The sequence below is a fragment of the Balaenoptera physalus genome, assembly GCF_965194825.1.
Source record: "Balaenoptera physalus genome assembly, chromosome: 3".
Lineage (NCBI taxonomy): Eukaryota > Metazoa > Chordata > Mammalia > Artiodactyla > Balaenopteridae > Balaenoptera > Balaenoptera physalus.
Genome location: NC_138890.1, coordinates 59,374,818 through 59,391,818, shown reverse-complemented (window position 1 = coordinate 59,391,818; position 17,001 = coordinate 59,374,818). Strand labels below are relative to the sequence as shown.

At 47.1% G+C, this 17,001-nt stretch overlaps 2 protein-coding genes across 2 annotated transcripts in view; both read left to right on the top strand.

Moving 5' to 3' along the window:
* Positions 1 to 17,001, top strand: part of LOC309657693 (uncharacterized protein) — a gene marked incomplete at its 3' end in the record, with an annotated part of 126,622 nt that overhangs the window by 24,689 nt on the left and 84,932 nt on the right. The window contains exon 4 of the mRNA XM_082455517.1: positions 306 to 2,748. Coding sequence (XP_082311643.1) covers positions 306 to 2,748 — 2,443 coding nt within the window. The remainder of the gene's footprint in view (positions 1 to 305; positions 2,749 to 17,001) is intronic.
* On the top strand, positions 11,843 to 16,753 carry LOC309657103 (protocadherin gamma-B7-like; the record flags this gene model as incomplete). Its single annotated transcript, XM_082454140.1, has 1 exon — positions 11,843 to 16,753. Exon 1 carries the CDS (start codon positions 14,318 to 14,320, stop codon positions 16,751 to 16,753), a length of 2,436 nt encoding a protein of 811 aa, XP_082310266.1. The 5' UTR covers positions 11,843 to 14,317.

Sequence of the window (17,001 nt, the reverse complement as noted above, 5' to 3'; positions counted from 1 at the left end):
AGTCATCTATAACAGAAGTATTGCATATCTCAATACTTGAGTGGGTGGGTGTAGTAACGGCTTAGGACTCTGAGCGCCGCTGTTCACCAACTCTAAGAAAAGCTCAATCAGCGCTCCGTCTGGATATTAGGATCTGCAACTGCACAAAGCCGCTCGGATCCCACAAACCGACTCCGGGGCTGCAACATAACTCAGCCTCTTAGCCTGGGACACTACGGGTTTCTCCTGAGAAAAAAGATCATCATAATCTGCAGGAGGAAAACAGAGCCTAAGGAATCAGCGATCACAGAAATTATTATTTAAAAAATCTTTAGTGAAGCAACAATGGCCGCTCCAACGAATCGCCTGCACCACAGAAGACTGGTCCTGTTGTGCCTTTTCCTGGGGAGGCTGTGGGAGACCGGGGCTAGCCAGATCCGCTACTCGGTACCTGAAGAGACAGAAGAAGGCTATATCGTGGGGAATATCTCCAAGGATCTGGGGCTGGAGCTCCGCGAGCTGGCGGAGCGGGGAGTCCGCATCGTCTCCAGAGGTAGGACGCAGCTCTTTGCTCTGAACCCGCGAAGCGGCAGCTTGGTCACCGCGGGCAGGATAGACCGGGAGGAGCTCTGCGCTCAGAGCGCGCGGTGTCTGGTGAACTTTAAAGTCCTGGTTGAAGACAGGGTGCAGCTTCACGGAATAGAAGTAGAAGTAACTGATATCAACGATAATAATCCGAAATTCCAGGTCGAAAATCTGGAAGTAAAAATTAACGAAATTGCTTTGCCCGGAACACGTTATCCACTCCCAGAGGCTGTTGACCCCGATGTGGGCTTGAATTCCCTGCAGAGCTATCAGCTCAGCCCCAATCACCACTTCTCCCTGGACGTGCAAACTGGGGACGACGGAACTATAAGCCCAGAGCTGGTGCTGGAGCGCGCCCTGGACCGCGAGGAGGACGCTGCTCATCATCTGGTCCTCGTCGCCTCCGATGGCGGCGAACCGCGTCGCTCCAGCACAGTGCACATCCGAGTGACAGTGTTGGATACAAACGACAATGCCCCGGTTTTTGCTCAACCGGTTTACCGAGTGAAAGTCCCAGAGAACGTGCCCCCGGGCACCCGGCTGCTTACTGTAAGCGCTAGCGACCCGGATGAGGGAACCAATGGAGAAGTGGCTTATAAATTCTGGAAAATTAGTGAAAAACAATCTCCGTTATTCCAGCTTAATGGAAATACTGGCGAAATATCAACAGCAAAGAGTTTAGATTATGAAGAATGTGCATTTTATGACATGGAAATACAGGCTGAAGATGGTGGGGCATTGAAAGATCGGACCAAAGTGCTCATTTCAGTGGAAGATGTCAATGACAATAGACCCGAAGTGACCATTACATCTTTGTTTAGTCCAGTGAGGGAAGATGCTCCTCAAGGAACAGTAATTGTTCTTTTCAATGCACATGACCGAGACTCTGGGAAGAATGGCCAAGTTGTCTGTTCCATCAAGGAGATTCTACCTTTTCAATTAGAAAAGTCAGTAGAAGATTATTATAGATTGTTGACAGTCCAAAATCTTGACCGAGAAAAAACCTCTGAATATAACATCACAGTGACCGCAACAGACAGAGGAACACCATCCCTGTCCATGGAAATTCACATCACCCTGCACGTGGTCGACGTCAACGACAATCCACCCTCCTTCTCTCAAACCTCCTACTCAGTCTATCTCCCTGAGAACAACCTTAGAGGCACCTCCATCTTCTCGGTGACAGCCCACGACCCCGACAGCAATGAGAATGCTCGGGTTGTTTACTCCTTAGTCGAAGACACCATCCAAGGGGCGCCTCTCTCCTCCTATGTCTCCATCAACTCCAACACTGGTGTGCTATACGCGCTGCACTCCTTCGACTATGAGCAATTTCGCGATCTTCAAATGCAGGTGAGGGCAAGCGACAGCGGGGACCCACCTCTCAGCAGCAACGTGTCACTGAGCTTGTTCGTGCTGGACCAGAACGACAATATGCCAGAAATCCTGTACCCCATGCTTCCCACCGATGGCTCCACGGGCGTGGAGCTGGCACCCCGCTCCGCAAAGCCCGGATACCTGGTGACCAAGGTGGTGGCAGTGGACAGAGACTCGGGCCAGAACGCCTGGCTGTCCTACCGCCTGCTCAAGGCCAGCGAGCCAAGTCTCTTCACGGTGGGGCTGCACACGGGCGAGGTGCGCACAGCGCGGGCCCTGCTGGACAGAGACGCGCTCAAGCAGAGCCTGGTGGTGGCGGTCCAGGACCACGGCCAGCCCCCTCTCTCTGCCACTGTTTCGCTCACCGTGGCCGTGGCTGACAGTATCCCCGACATCCTCGCTGAACTAGGCAGCCTTGAGTCTCCCGCCAGCCCCGACGACTCAGGCCTCACGCTGTACCTGGTGGTGGCGGTGGCCGCGGTCTCCTGCGTCTTCCTCGCCTTTGTCATTGTGCTGCTGGCGCTCAGGCTGAGGCGCTGGCACACGTCGCGCCTGCTCCAGGCTTCAGGAGGCGGGTTAGCGGGTGTGCCCGCCTCTCACTTCGTGGGCGTGGACGGGGTGCGGGCTTTCCTGCAGACCTATTCCCACGAGGCCTGGCTCACCGCTGACTCGCGGCAGAGTCACGTGATCTTCCCGCAGCCCAACTACGCGGACACGCTCGTCAGCCAGGAGAGCTGTGAGAAAAGCGAGCCTTTGTGCGCTTCAGATGATTCCAGGTTTCCTATAGAAGACACCCCTTTGGTTCCAGTGAGTTCAATTTTTCCTTTACTTTAAAAAAAATTGGTTTTCTATTTAAGTGTTGGCACTTTAGGATAAGTTGATATTAACATATTTCTCACTGTAAATATTTCTCACTATTAACAATTTCTCGTTTAAATTTTCACTGGGCCTAATTTTTGCTCTAACATCTATAGGAGGCATTTTTTGGTTACATCGTTGATATAATTTTTGCTTTCTCATAATGATTAACCTAAGGTTAGTGAAAACCTTCCTCTTGGGACTGCTCTCATTATCAGGCATTGGGCGTGGCTCTTTGGGTGAGGTTGCTTCAGTGGTTACCACGGTTCACTACTAATTCTTAGGACTGGTTTCCATTCCTGAAATTTGTTACTATTGTTATCTCCAATGGCCACATTGTGAAATTCTTACTCTAAATACATTTCTGCAGCCGATGCTATTTTTGTAAGGGTAAATTAATAAGAAATGCATTCTTCTTGGAAAAACAACTGAAAGCCCAGACTCAGTACTTCTTTTCTGTTTCTGTGACAGGACAACACCCCTTAGAGGTGACGTGTTTCCGTCCACATGTTTGTAGAGGTTGTTTTCATTTAAAGATCATTTCGGAGGATAATTCGAACTTCAAATATCATCCATTTCCAAATCCTAGAAAGGGATGCTTTATTCTTTTAATAGTGAAAAATTTTAACATCATTTGTTCTCATCCTCAGAGCTGTTGATTTCCTAACACTATAATATCAGATTATTAATAATTTGAAACCTCCTATAGTTTATGCTTGCTGAAGAGGGGTTTCTTAGACTGGACCCTGTGAGAAGACAAAACATAGGAAATAAAAATTATTCTTCAACTGTTTTTTATGGCTCAATCCTCCAACTTTTGAGGCTAGAAATAAGTCTGGTTATGAGAGATGATTTAGGAAAATATTCTCAGGAACTCCTGTGGAGATTCTAAGAATATTTTACTGGCTTTTAGACATAAGGAAAAGAATAATGTATTATGTAATGTGATTTTAAACACAATGTTATTTCAAGTAATAAATGGCATTGTAGGAGACTTTGAAAATAAGCTTTGAAATTGACTCAAAATTCTATTCTGAACATGCTGAATATGAGGGCTAACATGTCTGGAAATCCATTATGACATACAGACATTATAATTATTTCAAATACTCTTTATTCCTAAGCTAGTAGGAAAAAAACAAAGCATCCTTCAGGGTCATATTTTAACCATGCAGTAGGAAAACTGTCACTTAAAGTTTCTGTCTTGGGGAGTAACTTTTAGTACTTAGTATACATAAATATTAAAATATGGTTAATTTGGAAAAAATGTAATAACAGATATTGACAAAGGCTTGTATGTCATGGTAGGTAACTACTAGTCTCTGCCATAAAAATGTCACTTGCCTTTAAAAACAGAACACAAGGTTCTTTGGATCGATGACTGGGCAGACTGGAAAATGCTGAGTTCCAGTTTTCTTAAATGAGGCAGGACTTTTGCATCGGTAACAGATTATATAATATAATAGGCTTAAGGATAAAATTCTTCCTCATCTTCGTGTCTTGTCTTTAAAGAAGAGGTAATTAAAATATCTTGGATTTGCTTCAAGATAATGAGGGAATTAAATAAAGAGTAAGCAAAGATGACCTTGTGTTGATCATCGTTGTAGTTGGGTGATGGGTATATGAAGGTTCAATAAAAAGGCTCCCTACTTTTGTATAAGTTTGAAATTTTCCACAATAAATTTCTTGAAAAACTAAGTATGCAGCCATCTGCCGTATACTCTGTTAAAACTGAAATTTGGGGCAATTACATAACTATATATATACACACACACATTCTGGAGATAAATTGTATTCAAGACGAAAATGTCAGGCTGCGGTTCCACACGAGGCCTCTGGGCGCCGCTGTCGGCCAGTGCAGGGCAAGCGCTGACGCTCGGGATTCCTCAGCCTCCAGTCCGGGATTTCCTGCGCAGCCACCAACACAGAGAGAGGGAAACCTGCTCACGCACTCAGGCTCCTGGCCGGGAAGGCTCTGCCCAGCACAAACGGATTCCCAGCTCCGCCTGTCCTGGGCCGAAAGCTCTTCCAGTGACGCCGTGGATTGCATTTTCTTTGGCTTTCCGGAAAGACTGGGACCCAGCGAGAACTACAGCGCGCAATGGGAGGGAGCTGCACGCAGAGACGTCCGGCCGGCCGGCGGCAGGTACTGTTTCCCTTCCTGCTGCCTTTGTTCTACCCCGCGCTCTGCGAGCAGATCCGCTACTCCATTCCCGAGGAGCTGGCCAAGGGCTCTGTGGTAGGGAATCTCGCCAAGGATCTAGGGCTCAGTGTCCTGGATGTGTCGGCTCGAAAGTTGCGAGTTAGCGCTGAGAAGCTGCTTTTCAACGTAGACGCGGAGAGTGGGGACTTACTTGTGAAGGACCGAATAGACCGTGAGCAGATATGTAAAGAGAGAAGAAGGTGTGAATTGCAGTTGGAGGCCGTGGTGGAAAATCCTTTAAATATTTTTCATATCATCGTGGTTGTTGAGGATATTAATGACCATGCTCCTCAATTCGATAAAAAGGAAATACATTTAGAAATTTTTGAATCTGTATCTTCAGGTGCACGAATATCCCTTGACCCTGCCACTGACCCTGATATAAACACAAACTCAGTTAAAGATTATCAGTTAAGTCCTAACCCTTATTTCTCATTAATGGTTAGAGTTAATTCCGATGGTGGCAAATACCCAGAGTTATCTTTGGAGAAACCCCTAGACCGGGAAGAGCAGCGGTCCCATAGTTTGATATTGACTGCCTTGGATGGAGGGGGCCCGCCACGAAGTGCCACCGCTCATATAGAAGTATCTGTCAAGGACACCAATGATAACCCCCCAGTGTTCAGCAAAGATGAATATAGAATCAGCGTTAGTGAAAATCTACCCCCTGGGTCCTCCGTGTTGCTGGTGACAGCCACTGACCAGGATGAGGGGGCCAATGCTGAAATACACTACTACTTCAGGAGCACTGCTCAGAGTACAAGGCACATGTTCTCACTGGATGAGAAAACAGGCCTGATTAAGAATAACCAGTCATTGGATTTTGAGGATATAGAAAGATACACCATGGAAGTGGAAGCAAAGGACGGAGGTGGTCTCTCTACTCAATGTAAAGTAATCATAGATATCCTAGATGAAAACGACAACAGTCCAGAAATAATCATCACTTCTCTCTCTGATGAGATTTTGGAGGGTTCTCTTCCAGGAATGGTTGTTGCCCTCTTCAAAACACGGGACCGGGATTCCGGAGGAAATGGAGAAGTCACCTGTCATATAGGAAGAGATGTTCCGTTCAAGATTTATTCTTCTTCTAATAATTACTACAAGCTGGTGACAGATGGGGCCCTAGACCGAGAGCAGACTCTGGAATACAGCGTCACCATCACAGCCACTGACAGGGGCAAGCCACCCCTCTCCAGCAGCACTACCATCACTCTGCAAATCACGGACATCAACGACAACGCTCCGATTTTCCACCAAGCCTTCTACGTGGTCCACGTGGCAGAAAACAACCCGCCTGGAGCCTCCATCGCCCAAGTTAGCGCTTCAGACCCAGACTTGGGGCCCAACGGCCACGTCTCCTATTCCATCGTGGCCAGCGACCTGGAGCCGCGCGCGCTGTCCTCCTACGTGTCCGTGAGCGCGCAGAGCGGCGTGGTGTTCGCGCAGCGCGCCTTCGACCACGAGCAGCTGCGCGCCTTCGAGCTGACGCTGCAGGCCCGCGACCACGGCTCGCCCGCGCTCAGCGCCAACGTGAGCCTGCGCGTGCTGGTGGGCGACCGCAACGACAACGCGCCCAGGGTGCTGTACCCGGCGCTGGGGCCCGACGGCTCGGCGCTCTTCGACACGGTGCCGCGCGCCGCGCAGCCCGGCTACCTGGTCACCAAGGTGGTGGCGGTGGACGCCGACTCTGGACACAACGCCTGGCTGTCCTACCACGTGCTGCAGGCCAGCGAGCCCGGACTCTTCAGCGTGGGGCTGCGCACGGGCGAGGTGCGCACGGCGCGGGTCCTGGGCGACAGGGACGCGGCCCGCCAGCGCCTGCTGGTTGCTGTGCGCGATGGGGGACAGCCGCCCCTCTCGGCCACCGCCACGCTGCTCCTGGTTTTCGCGGACAGCCTGCAGGAGGCGCTGCCGGACCTCAGTGACCACCCTGAGCCCACTGACCCCCAGGCTGAGCTGCGGTTTTACCTGGTGGTGGCCTTGGCCTTGATCTCGGTGCTCTTCCTCCTCGCGGTGATTCTGGCCATTGCCCTACACCTTCGTTGCTCTTCCAGCCCCTCTGTATGGCGCTGCTTTCAGCCTGGTGTCTGTGTCAAGTCTGGACCCGTGGTTCCCCCCAACTACAGTGAAGGAACTTTACCTTATTCCTACAATCTGTGCGTTGCCCATACTGGAAAGACAGAGTTTAATTTTCTAAGATGTAGTGATCCTTTGCATTCCACTCAAGACATAGTTTGTGGTGATTCTCCTGGGGCCTTAATTCCACTTCAGAGTGGGAATGATTTGACTTCACATCCTGAGACCTTAACACCGGTGAGTTTCATTTTTTTGTCTTCTGTAACATTCTACTATTTTTTTCATATTTTGGGCATACTATTTCACTCTTACATCTAGAATCATATTTAGAAAATACACAACTAATTACTGTCTTGTCTTCTCAATGTTCAGTTTTTGCTGAGTACATTTTCAAGACTTACATGGTTCATAAATTGCTCTATAATTCAGAAAGAATTGGAGATATCTTGTCAAGCTTAGATTAGCAAAACAGAGGCTGTGGTCTTGGCTTCTTACCAAATAAATAAATAAATAAATTTAAATAAATAAATAATAACCTATTCAAATCTGCTGAGATTTAAGTTGAAATTTCCATACCCTATTTATATGTTTTTTTTAAAGTTTAATAATATTAGCTACTCATTAAATATCCAAGCAGGTGCTCATTTCAAAGAAACATGTAGTACAAATAATCTTGTATGTGCATTTGGGTATCTTCATTTATTTTAACAATTTTTAAAACTGTAAGCATTTGAGGGGGCATGGTGAGTGGATCCACGAATTCCTGAAATTGCATGTAAAGTTACAGATGTATGCATTTTTCTTGGTAGAGGAGTCAACACTTTGATTCCATTGCCAGGTTTTCTGTGGGCCCAAAATCTTAATACTAACTACCCTAGAGGAATTTTTCTCTTCAATTTTTGGTCTTTCTGGCTTTCCTTTTACTTTTCTTGGTGCTCAAATTGTACTCTTTCCCAATCCTGTTTTCTCTACATTGCAAGATAAGGAGTTTTCAAGAAAGCAAATGAAATGCTATTGTGTTCTGTGCTCAATCTCTGTCTCTGATTGTCTGATATACAATCTTTGAAGACAAAAGGTAAAATCTTTGAAGAGTTCTATACTTGGGGGCAAAGGGACATAAACGTTTCTGAACAACCTGTTCTCTCTGCATGAAAGAATTCAACCTCCAAACTCCTTCTCTTTGAGGAAAGAACTACTACTGGGTTGGTGGGGATATACAACTGAAGATGTGTACGCCACTTTATTTTGGGCTTCCATACAACATGCAAAGAAGAGATTATTTATATAGGCATCAACGCCCTGGTGAAAACAGGTCATTTGACATAAATACGTATTTTTCAAAAACCTACATCACTATTTCTAACTCCTTTTTTAAAATTGTAGCACTTGTATGTATTTCTCTTCCCACTGCAATACAGACATGTTCCTTTTAGTTTGTGATTACCAGCTCAACTCATTTAAATAGGTCAAGTTAACTTCTAATAATATATGTCTGTAATAAAAATATATATTTTTCAAAAAATTCATTGAGGCTCAGGAAAACTATTTTAGAAAAAATTGAAAACTTTTTACACAATCATAATGCTAAACAAATATAATTAATTAGTTGATTGATCAATCTAAAATTTAAAAATTCTAAGTGAAATTTTAAGGGGTATATCTCATAGTCTCTGTATAAATGTCTACTAAACACAGATGGACCATTTAAATCAGAATTTCAAATTAAATTGTAAGAATTTTCTGAATATAGCTAGAAGCTCATAGGAAAGAAAGTAAGCATTACCTTTTAAAGTGGATATATTTCTATTGGGAAAATGAGTGTTGCAAATATATATTTAATCAACTATTATCATTTAATACTTTGAGGTACTTTCATTCCACTTTATTCCACCGAGTAAGAAAACTACAAATAGTAGTTGATTTAAGGATGTCAGTTGAGAAACCAAAGAAGTAATGTAAAATAAAATAAAATATACAACAAAAAATAGAGTAGCGTTTGTTTTCTATTGCATACACAGTGGGTGCAGTAACTTCTGAGGACTCTGAGCGCCGCTGTTCACCCACTAGGAGAGAACCGCAGCAAGCGCTCAATCCGGATTCTCAGGACTCCAACTACACAAATCTCCACAGTTCCTGCAAACAGCCTCCAGGGATGCAGCGAAACTCAGTCCAGAATTTAAGGTGCGCAGGCTGCAGAGACTCCCTGCAGCCAGAGAAGGAAAAAGGACCCAGCCAAAACACACAGCGTGCCCAGTGAGGACTCAGCGAGAATTCCGTCACCAGACAACAATGGCCGCTCAAAGGAATAGCTCCGACCGCAGCGCGCTGGTCCAGCTCTGCCTTTTCCTCTGTATGCCGTGGCAGGCCGAAGCTCGGCAGATCCGCTACTCCGTTCCCGAGGAGTTAGAGAAAGGCTCTTTTGTGGGCAGCATCTCCAAAGACCTGGGGCTGGAGCCCCGGGAGCTGGCGGAGCGCCGAGTCCGCATCGTCTCCAGAGGTAGGACGCAGCTCTTTGCTCTGAACCTGCGAAGCGGCAGCTTGGTAACCGCGGGCAGGATAGACCGGGAGGAGCTCTGCGCTCAGAGCGAGCCGTGTGTGGTGAGTTTTAACATTCTTATGGAAGATAGGGTGAAACTTTTCGGAGTAGAAATAGAAGTAACTGATATCAACGATAATGCACCAAAATTCCAAGCAGAAAATCTAGATGTAAAAATTAATGAAAACGTCGCTCCAGGAATGCGTTTTCCTCTCCCGGAAGCTGTTGATCCGGATGTGGGCGTGAACTCCCTACAGAGCTACCAGCTCAGCTCCAATAAGCACTTCTCCCTAGCAGTTCAAAGCCGTGTCAATGGCATTAAGTACCCAGAGCTGGTGCTGGAGCACGCCCTGGATCGCGAGGAAGAGGCAATGCACCATCTGGTCCTAACTGCCGTCGACGGGGGTGACCCTCTCCGATCTGGCACTGTCCTCATCAGTGTGACTGTTTTCGATACAAATGACAATGCTCCGGTCTTCAGTTTGTCCGAATACCAAGTGAGTGTTCCCGAGAACTTGCCTGTGGGTGCACAGCTGTTGACAGTCACCGCCACTGACAGGGATGAAGGTGCCAATGGAGAAGTGACATATTCATTCCGAAAATTACCTGACACACAACTGTTGAAATTCCAACTAAACAAAAATACGGGGGAAATAAAACTATCAGAAAATCTAGATTATGAAGAAACAGGTTTCTATGAAATAGAAATACAAGCTGAAGATGGAGGGGCATATCTTGCAACTGCTAAAGTGTTGATTACAGTAGAAGATGTAAATGACAACAGTCCAGAGGTGACGATCACATCTCTGTTTAGTCCCCTGATGGAAGATTCACCTCTGGGGACTGTTATAGCTCTTTTAAACGTGCATGATCTGGACTCCGGGCAGAATGGGCAGGTCACCTGTTCTATATTGGGGAATCTACCATTTAAGTTAGAAAAATCCATTGACAGTTATTATAGATTGGTGACACACAAAGTCCTTGACAGGGAACAGGTATCTTCTTACAATATCACAGTAAGAGCCACAGATGGAGGAAGTCCACCCCTATCCACGGAAACTCACTTCACCCTGCAAGTGGCAGATATCAATGACAACCCACCCACCTTCTCTCACATCTCCTACTTTACCTATATCCCAGAGAACAACCCCAGAGGTGCCTCCATCTTCTCAGTGGCTGCACTGGACACAGACAGTGAAGAAAATGCTCGGGTTATTTACTCCCTGGCTGAAGACACTATCCAAGGGGCACCTCTATCCTCCTACGTCTCCATCAATTCTGACACAGGAGTACTGTATGCACTGCGATCCTTCGACTTTGAGCAGTTTCATGACCTGCAGATGCAGGTGACAGCCACTGACAGCGGGGACCCACCGCTCAGCAGCAACGTGTCACTGAACATATTTGTGCTGGACCAGAATGACAATGCGCCCGAAATCCTGTACCCCACTCTCCCCACCGACGGTTCCACTGGCGTGGAGCTGGCACCCCGCTCTGCAGAGCCTGGCTACCTGGTGACCAAGGTGGTGGCTGTGGACAGAGACTCAGGCCAGAATGCCTGGCTGTCCTACCGCCTGCTCAAGGCCAGCGAGCCGGGACTCTTCGCAGTGGGGTTGCACACGGGTGAGGTGCGCACAGCGCGGGCCCTGCTGGACAGAGACACGCTCAAGCAGAGCCTGGTGGTGGCGGTCCAGGACCACGGGCAGCCCCCTCTCTCTGCCACCGTCACGCTCACCGTAGCTGTGGCTGATAGCATCCCAGATGTCCTGGCTGATCTGGGCAGCTTGGAGGTCCCGCACGCCTCTGATGCTTCAGGCCTCACGTTGTATCTGGTGGTGGCGGTGGCCGTGGTTTCCTGTGTCTTCCTCGCCTTTGTCATTGTGCTGCTGGCGCTCAGGCTGAGGCACTGGCACACGTCGCGTGTGCTCCGGGCTTCTGGAGGCGGACTGGCAGGCGTACCAGCCTCTCACTTTGTGGGCGTGGACGGGGTGCGGGCTTTCCTGCAGACCTATTCCCACGAGGTCTCGCTCACGGCGGACTCGCGGAAGAGTCACGTGATCTTCCCGCAGCCCAACTACGCGGACACGCTCATCAGCCAGGAGAGCTGTGAGAAAAAGGATCCTCAGTCTTTGTTAGATGATTCGAAGTTTCCTATAGAAGATACCCCTTTGGTGCCAGTGAGTTCTATTTTTGTTCCTTTTCTCTCCTTTAAAAATTATGGTTGGTTTTACTTTTCGGTTTGCAGCATGTTGGTGGAAACTTAATTTTTTCACTTTTCCCTCCATTTCAGTGACATTTGCTTCTTGCTGAAACATTGAAGAGTAGAACTTGATGGTTATTAAGGCTGATTTGTTTTTACTTTCTGGTAACTATTCACCTAATCCCATGAAGGTTTATTGTGATAGGCTGTTATGAGCAGCTTCACGGAGTCTTGTATTTTATAGTTTTGTTGAGCATAATATTGACAGTTTCTAAGAGAGGACTTTCATACAGAAGTGTCTTGTCAATTTGTGTGTTCTCCCGGTGGCTACATGTTGAAATCCCAGCCCCTTAAACAACCCTGCCTCTTGCTTTGAAGGCAGGTCTGGTAAGAATAGGTAAATGTCAGAAACAAGTGCATTCGCCTCACTGGAAATCCTACCCATTTTCAATAATATTCTATTAACAATTCATAACAATGTGTGCTTAAATTTTTTCAAGTGTAAACATACCTGGTAACACTGCAGCATCCATTTTGCCTGTGATTCCAATTTCATACTGTCATGTGGGAGACATACCATTTTTTAAATTATTTATTTATTTATTTATTTATTTTTGGCTGCGTTGGGTCTTTGTTGCTGCGCGCGGGCTTTCTCTAGTTGTGGCGAGCGGGGGCTACTCTTCGTTGTGGTGTGCGGGCTTCTCATTGCGGTGGCTTCTCTTGTTGCAGAGCATGGGCTCTAGGTGCCCAGGCTTCAGTAGTTGCGGCGCTCAGGCTCAGTAGTGTGGCTCACCGGCTCTAGAGCACAGGCTCAGTAGTTGTGGTGCACGGGCTTAGTTGCTCCGTGGCATGTGGGATCTTCCTGGCCCAGGGATCGAACCATGTTCCCTGCATTGGCAGGCAGATTCTTAACCACTGTACCACCAGGGAAGTCCCAGAAGACATACCATTTTAATTTTACTTTCCTTGCTCAATAGGGATTCCAGAGAGCCTGTAGAAACAAATTTGGGATTCTGTTCTCTCTGTACTTTTTGTTAAATTTTCCAGTTTCTAAGGATGAAAATATATATATAATTTGGAATTTGGGGAGATAGAGTGGTACATGTTCCCAAGTACAGGGGCAAACGTGTGTGCCTAAAGCATTTCAATGACTCTTTATATAGAGAAAGAAAGGTCCACCTGAAACTCTGCGAACTCTGTAATTTAAAGTCAAAATAAACTTAAAGTCAAGAAAGAGATGTCATTTCTGTGTGAGATTGGAATACAAGCAGAGAAGTAGATAGAATTATAAACAGATGGTCAGTGGAGTTACTGATGAGCCCATTTAGTTAAGTGAAGATAGTGATGCATTTGGTTTGATCTCTTATAATTTATTACTAATATTCTTCTAAACTAATATGGTAGCGTAAAGTCAAATCATGTCCTAATGTGTTTCAAAATATTTATGAGACCATGACTTTTTTCATGTCATTCAACTTTTGTTCAAGGATATGTCTGTGGAAGGAGAGCATAGTTATTATCTTTAGAGTCATAGTTATTAACTTTTATTTTTTAACTTTTAAATCATTGAAACTGTCATTTAAAATTTCTGCCCATGAGAGTCAAAATTAGTATGCATCTATTTCAAATAATTCTATTATTTTGAAAAATACAGGTTAAAAAAACCCTACTCTTTTAGCATGGTAACTACTGTAAGCAAATATGTTAAAATATAATGATTTAGAAGCAATATAGGACACCTTAGATGATTGTAATGAACATGACAGTGTTTGTATTCTGGTTCCTAAATATGGGGGGATGGATTAATACTTTTCTAGCCAAATATAAACCTGGATTGAAGACCAAAAAAAAAAAAAAAGTTTTTTGCTTATTTTTAGTACTTTCTTTTGTGGATAATTACTCTTAAAAGCAGCAACAGTGATTGCCTCTGGATGGAAGAACTGGATAGCAGTAGGCAATGGAATAGGAGACCTACTTTTCACTCTACATTCTTTTGTACCTTTTAGATTTTGAAAGAAATATTTCTACCTATTCAAAATATATGTAAAATTTTAACATATAAAATATATAATAGTTTTGACCATGTGAAAAAAATGTTTCATGATGAAAACGGAGTCACCGAGGAATAAGATTCAAATATTTTAGTTGCGGTCATCCTGCGTTTAAAGAAAAAGACTTCCTTAAATAGAGCAGAGAAAAACTGAACTGCGGTTCCACATGGAGCCTCTGGGCGCCGCTGTCGGCCAGTGCAGGGCAAGCGTAGACGCCCGGGATTCCTCAGCCTCTAGCCAGGGATTTCCAGCACAGCCACCAACACAGAGAGAAGGAAACCCGCTTACACGCTGGGGCTCCTGGCTGCGCAGACTCTCCGCAGCACACACGGATTCCCAGCCCCAAGCCTGGGGGCTCCGCCTGTCCTGGACCAAATGCTTTACCAGTGCGCCAGTGTACATTTTCTCCAACTATAAAGACTGGGACCCAGCGAGAACTAGAGCGCGCAATGGGAGGGAGCTGCACGCAGAGACGTCCGGCCGGCCGGCGGCAGGTACTGTTTCCCTTCCTGCTGCCTTTGTTCTACCCCGCGCTCTGCGAGCAGATCCGCTACTCCATTCCCGAGGAGCTGGCCAAGGGCTCTGTGGTAGGGAATCTCGCCAAGGATCTAGGGCTCAGTGTCCTGGATGTGTCGGCTCGAAAGTTGCGAGTTAGCGCTGAGAAGCTGCTTTTCAACGTAGACGCGGAGAGTGGGGACTTACTTGTGAAGGACCGAATAGACCGTGAGCAGATATGTAAAGAGAGAAGAAGATGTGAATTGCAGTTGGAGGCCGTGGTGGAAAATCCTTTAAATATTTTTCATGTCATTGTGGTTGTTGAGGATATTAATGACCATGCTCCTCAATTCCATAAGGATGAAATAAACTTAGAAATCAGTGAATCTGTCAGTCTAGGGACGGGAACAATTCTTGAGTCTGCAAAAGATCCCGATATTAGTATGAATTCACTGAGCAAATACCAACTAAGTCCTAATGAGTATTTCTCGTTAGTGGTGAAAGACAATCCTGAGGGTGGCAAATATCCAGAATTGGTATTGAAGAAGACCCTGGACCGAGAAACGCAGAGCACTCACCACTTGGTGCTGACAGCCTTAGACAGCGGGGATCCGCCAAGAAGCGGCACCATTCAGATCCGAATCCTGGTGGTGGATGCCAACGATAATCCCCCTGTGTTCAGCCAAGATGTGTACAAGGTCAGCCTTCGGGAAGATGTGCCCCCAGGTACCTTCGTGCTGAGGGTGAGCGCTACTGATCAAGATGAAGGCGTCAATGCAGAGATCACCTACTCATTCCTTGGTGTGGCTGATACAGCCCGGCACGTGTTCTCTCTGGATTCGGCTACAGGAAACATTGTAACTCATCAACCCCTGGATTATGAAGATGTGGAAAGATATGCCATGGATGTAGAAGCAAAGGACCGAGGATCCCTCTCTACACAGTGTAAAGTAATTATAGAAGTTTTAGATGAAAATGACAACAGCCCAGAAATAATCATCACTTCTCTCTCTGATCAGATTTTGGAGGATTCCAAGCCAGGAATGGTTGTAGGTCTCTTCAAAACACGGGACCAGGATTCCAAGGAAAATGGAGAAGTCACATGTAATTTAAGTAGAGACATTCCGTTTAAAATTCATTCTTCTTCTAATAATTACTACAAGTTAGTAACAGATGGGGCCCTGGACAGGGAACAGACTCCGGAATACAACGTCACTATCACAGCCACTGACAGGGGCAAGCCGCCCCTCTCCTCCAGCGCTACCATTACCCTACGCATCACCGACGTCAATGACAATGCTCCTGCTTTCCACCAGGCCTCCTACGTGGTCCACTTGGCTGAGAACAACCCGCCTGGAGCCTCCATCGCGCAAGTCAGCGCCTCCGACCCCGACCTGGGGCCCAACGGCCACGTCTCCTACTCCATCGTGGCCAGCGACCTGGAGCCGCGCGCGCTGTCCTCCTACGTGTCCGTGAGCGCGCAGAGCGGCGTGGTGTTCGCGCAGCGCGCCTTCGACCACGAGCAGCTGCGCGCCTTCGAGCTGACGCTGCAGGCCCGCGACCACGGCTCGCCCGCGCTCAGCGCCAACGTGAGCCTGCGCGTGCTGGTGGGCGACCGCAACGACAACGCGCCCAGGGTGCTGTACCCGGCGCTGGGGCCCGACGGCTCGGCGCTGTTCGACACGGTGCCGCGCGCCGCGCAGCCCGGCTACCTGGTCACCAAGGTGGTGGCGGTGGACGCCGACTCTGGACACAACGCCTGGCTGTCCTACCACGTGCTGCAGGCCAGCGAGCCCGGACTCTTCAGCGTGGGGCTGCGCACGGGCGAGGTGCGCACGGCGCGGGCCCTGGGCGACAGGGACGCGGCCCGCCAGCGCCTGCTGGTTGCTGTGCGCGATGGGGGACAGCCGCCCCTCTCGGCCACCGCCACGCTGCTCCTGGTTTTCGCGGACAGCCTGCAGGAGGCGCTGCCGGACCTCAGTGACCACTCTGAGCCCACTGACCCCCAGGCTGAGCTGCAGTTTTACCTGGTGGTGGCCTTGGCCTTGGTCTCTGTGCTCTTCCTCCTCGTGGTGATTCTGGCCATTGCCCTGCGCCTTCGATGCTCTTCCAGCCCCAGCGCCGCTGGGGGCTGCTTTGGGTCTGTTCTCTGCTCCAAGTCTGGTCCTGAGATTCCTCCCAACTACAGTGAGGGAACATTGCTCTATGCCGATAATTTATGTGTGCCTGGGAATCAGACTAATCCGGAATTTAATTTTCTCACATCTGTTGAACATTGTCCTGCCACACAAGATATTCTCAACAAAGATAGCTCTTCAGTGCTATTGGCTAGCGTTTTAACTCTTAGTGTTGAAGCAGATAAGAACACTTTTAAACAGGTAAGTATTTAAAATAATGCTTTTTATATTCCAATATGCCAATATATTCTAATATAGCACTGTTATTTCGAGAGTCTAGATTCCCTCTCTTGATAAAGTTCCTAAAATCTAATTCAAACCTATGGGTATTACTATTAAGACTAAAGTTTATGATGCTGCATTCCCTCTACTATTCAAGTGCATTTTAAGGTAAAATATATAGAGCACTCTCAGGTCAGTTTTTCATGAAATAGAACACCTTTTAATTAAGGATATGGAAT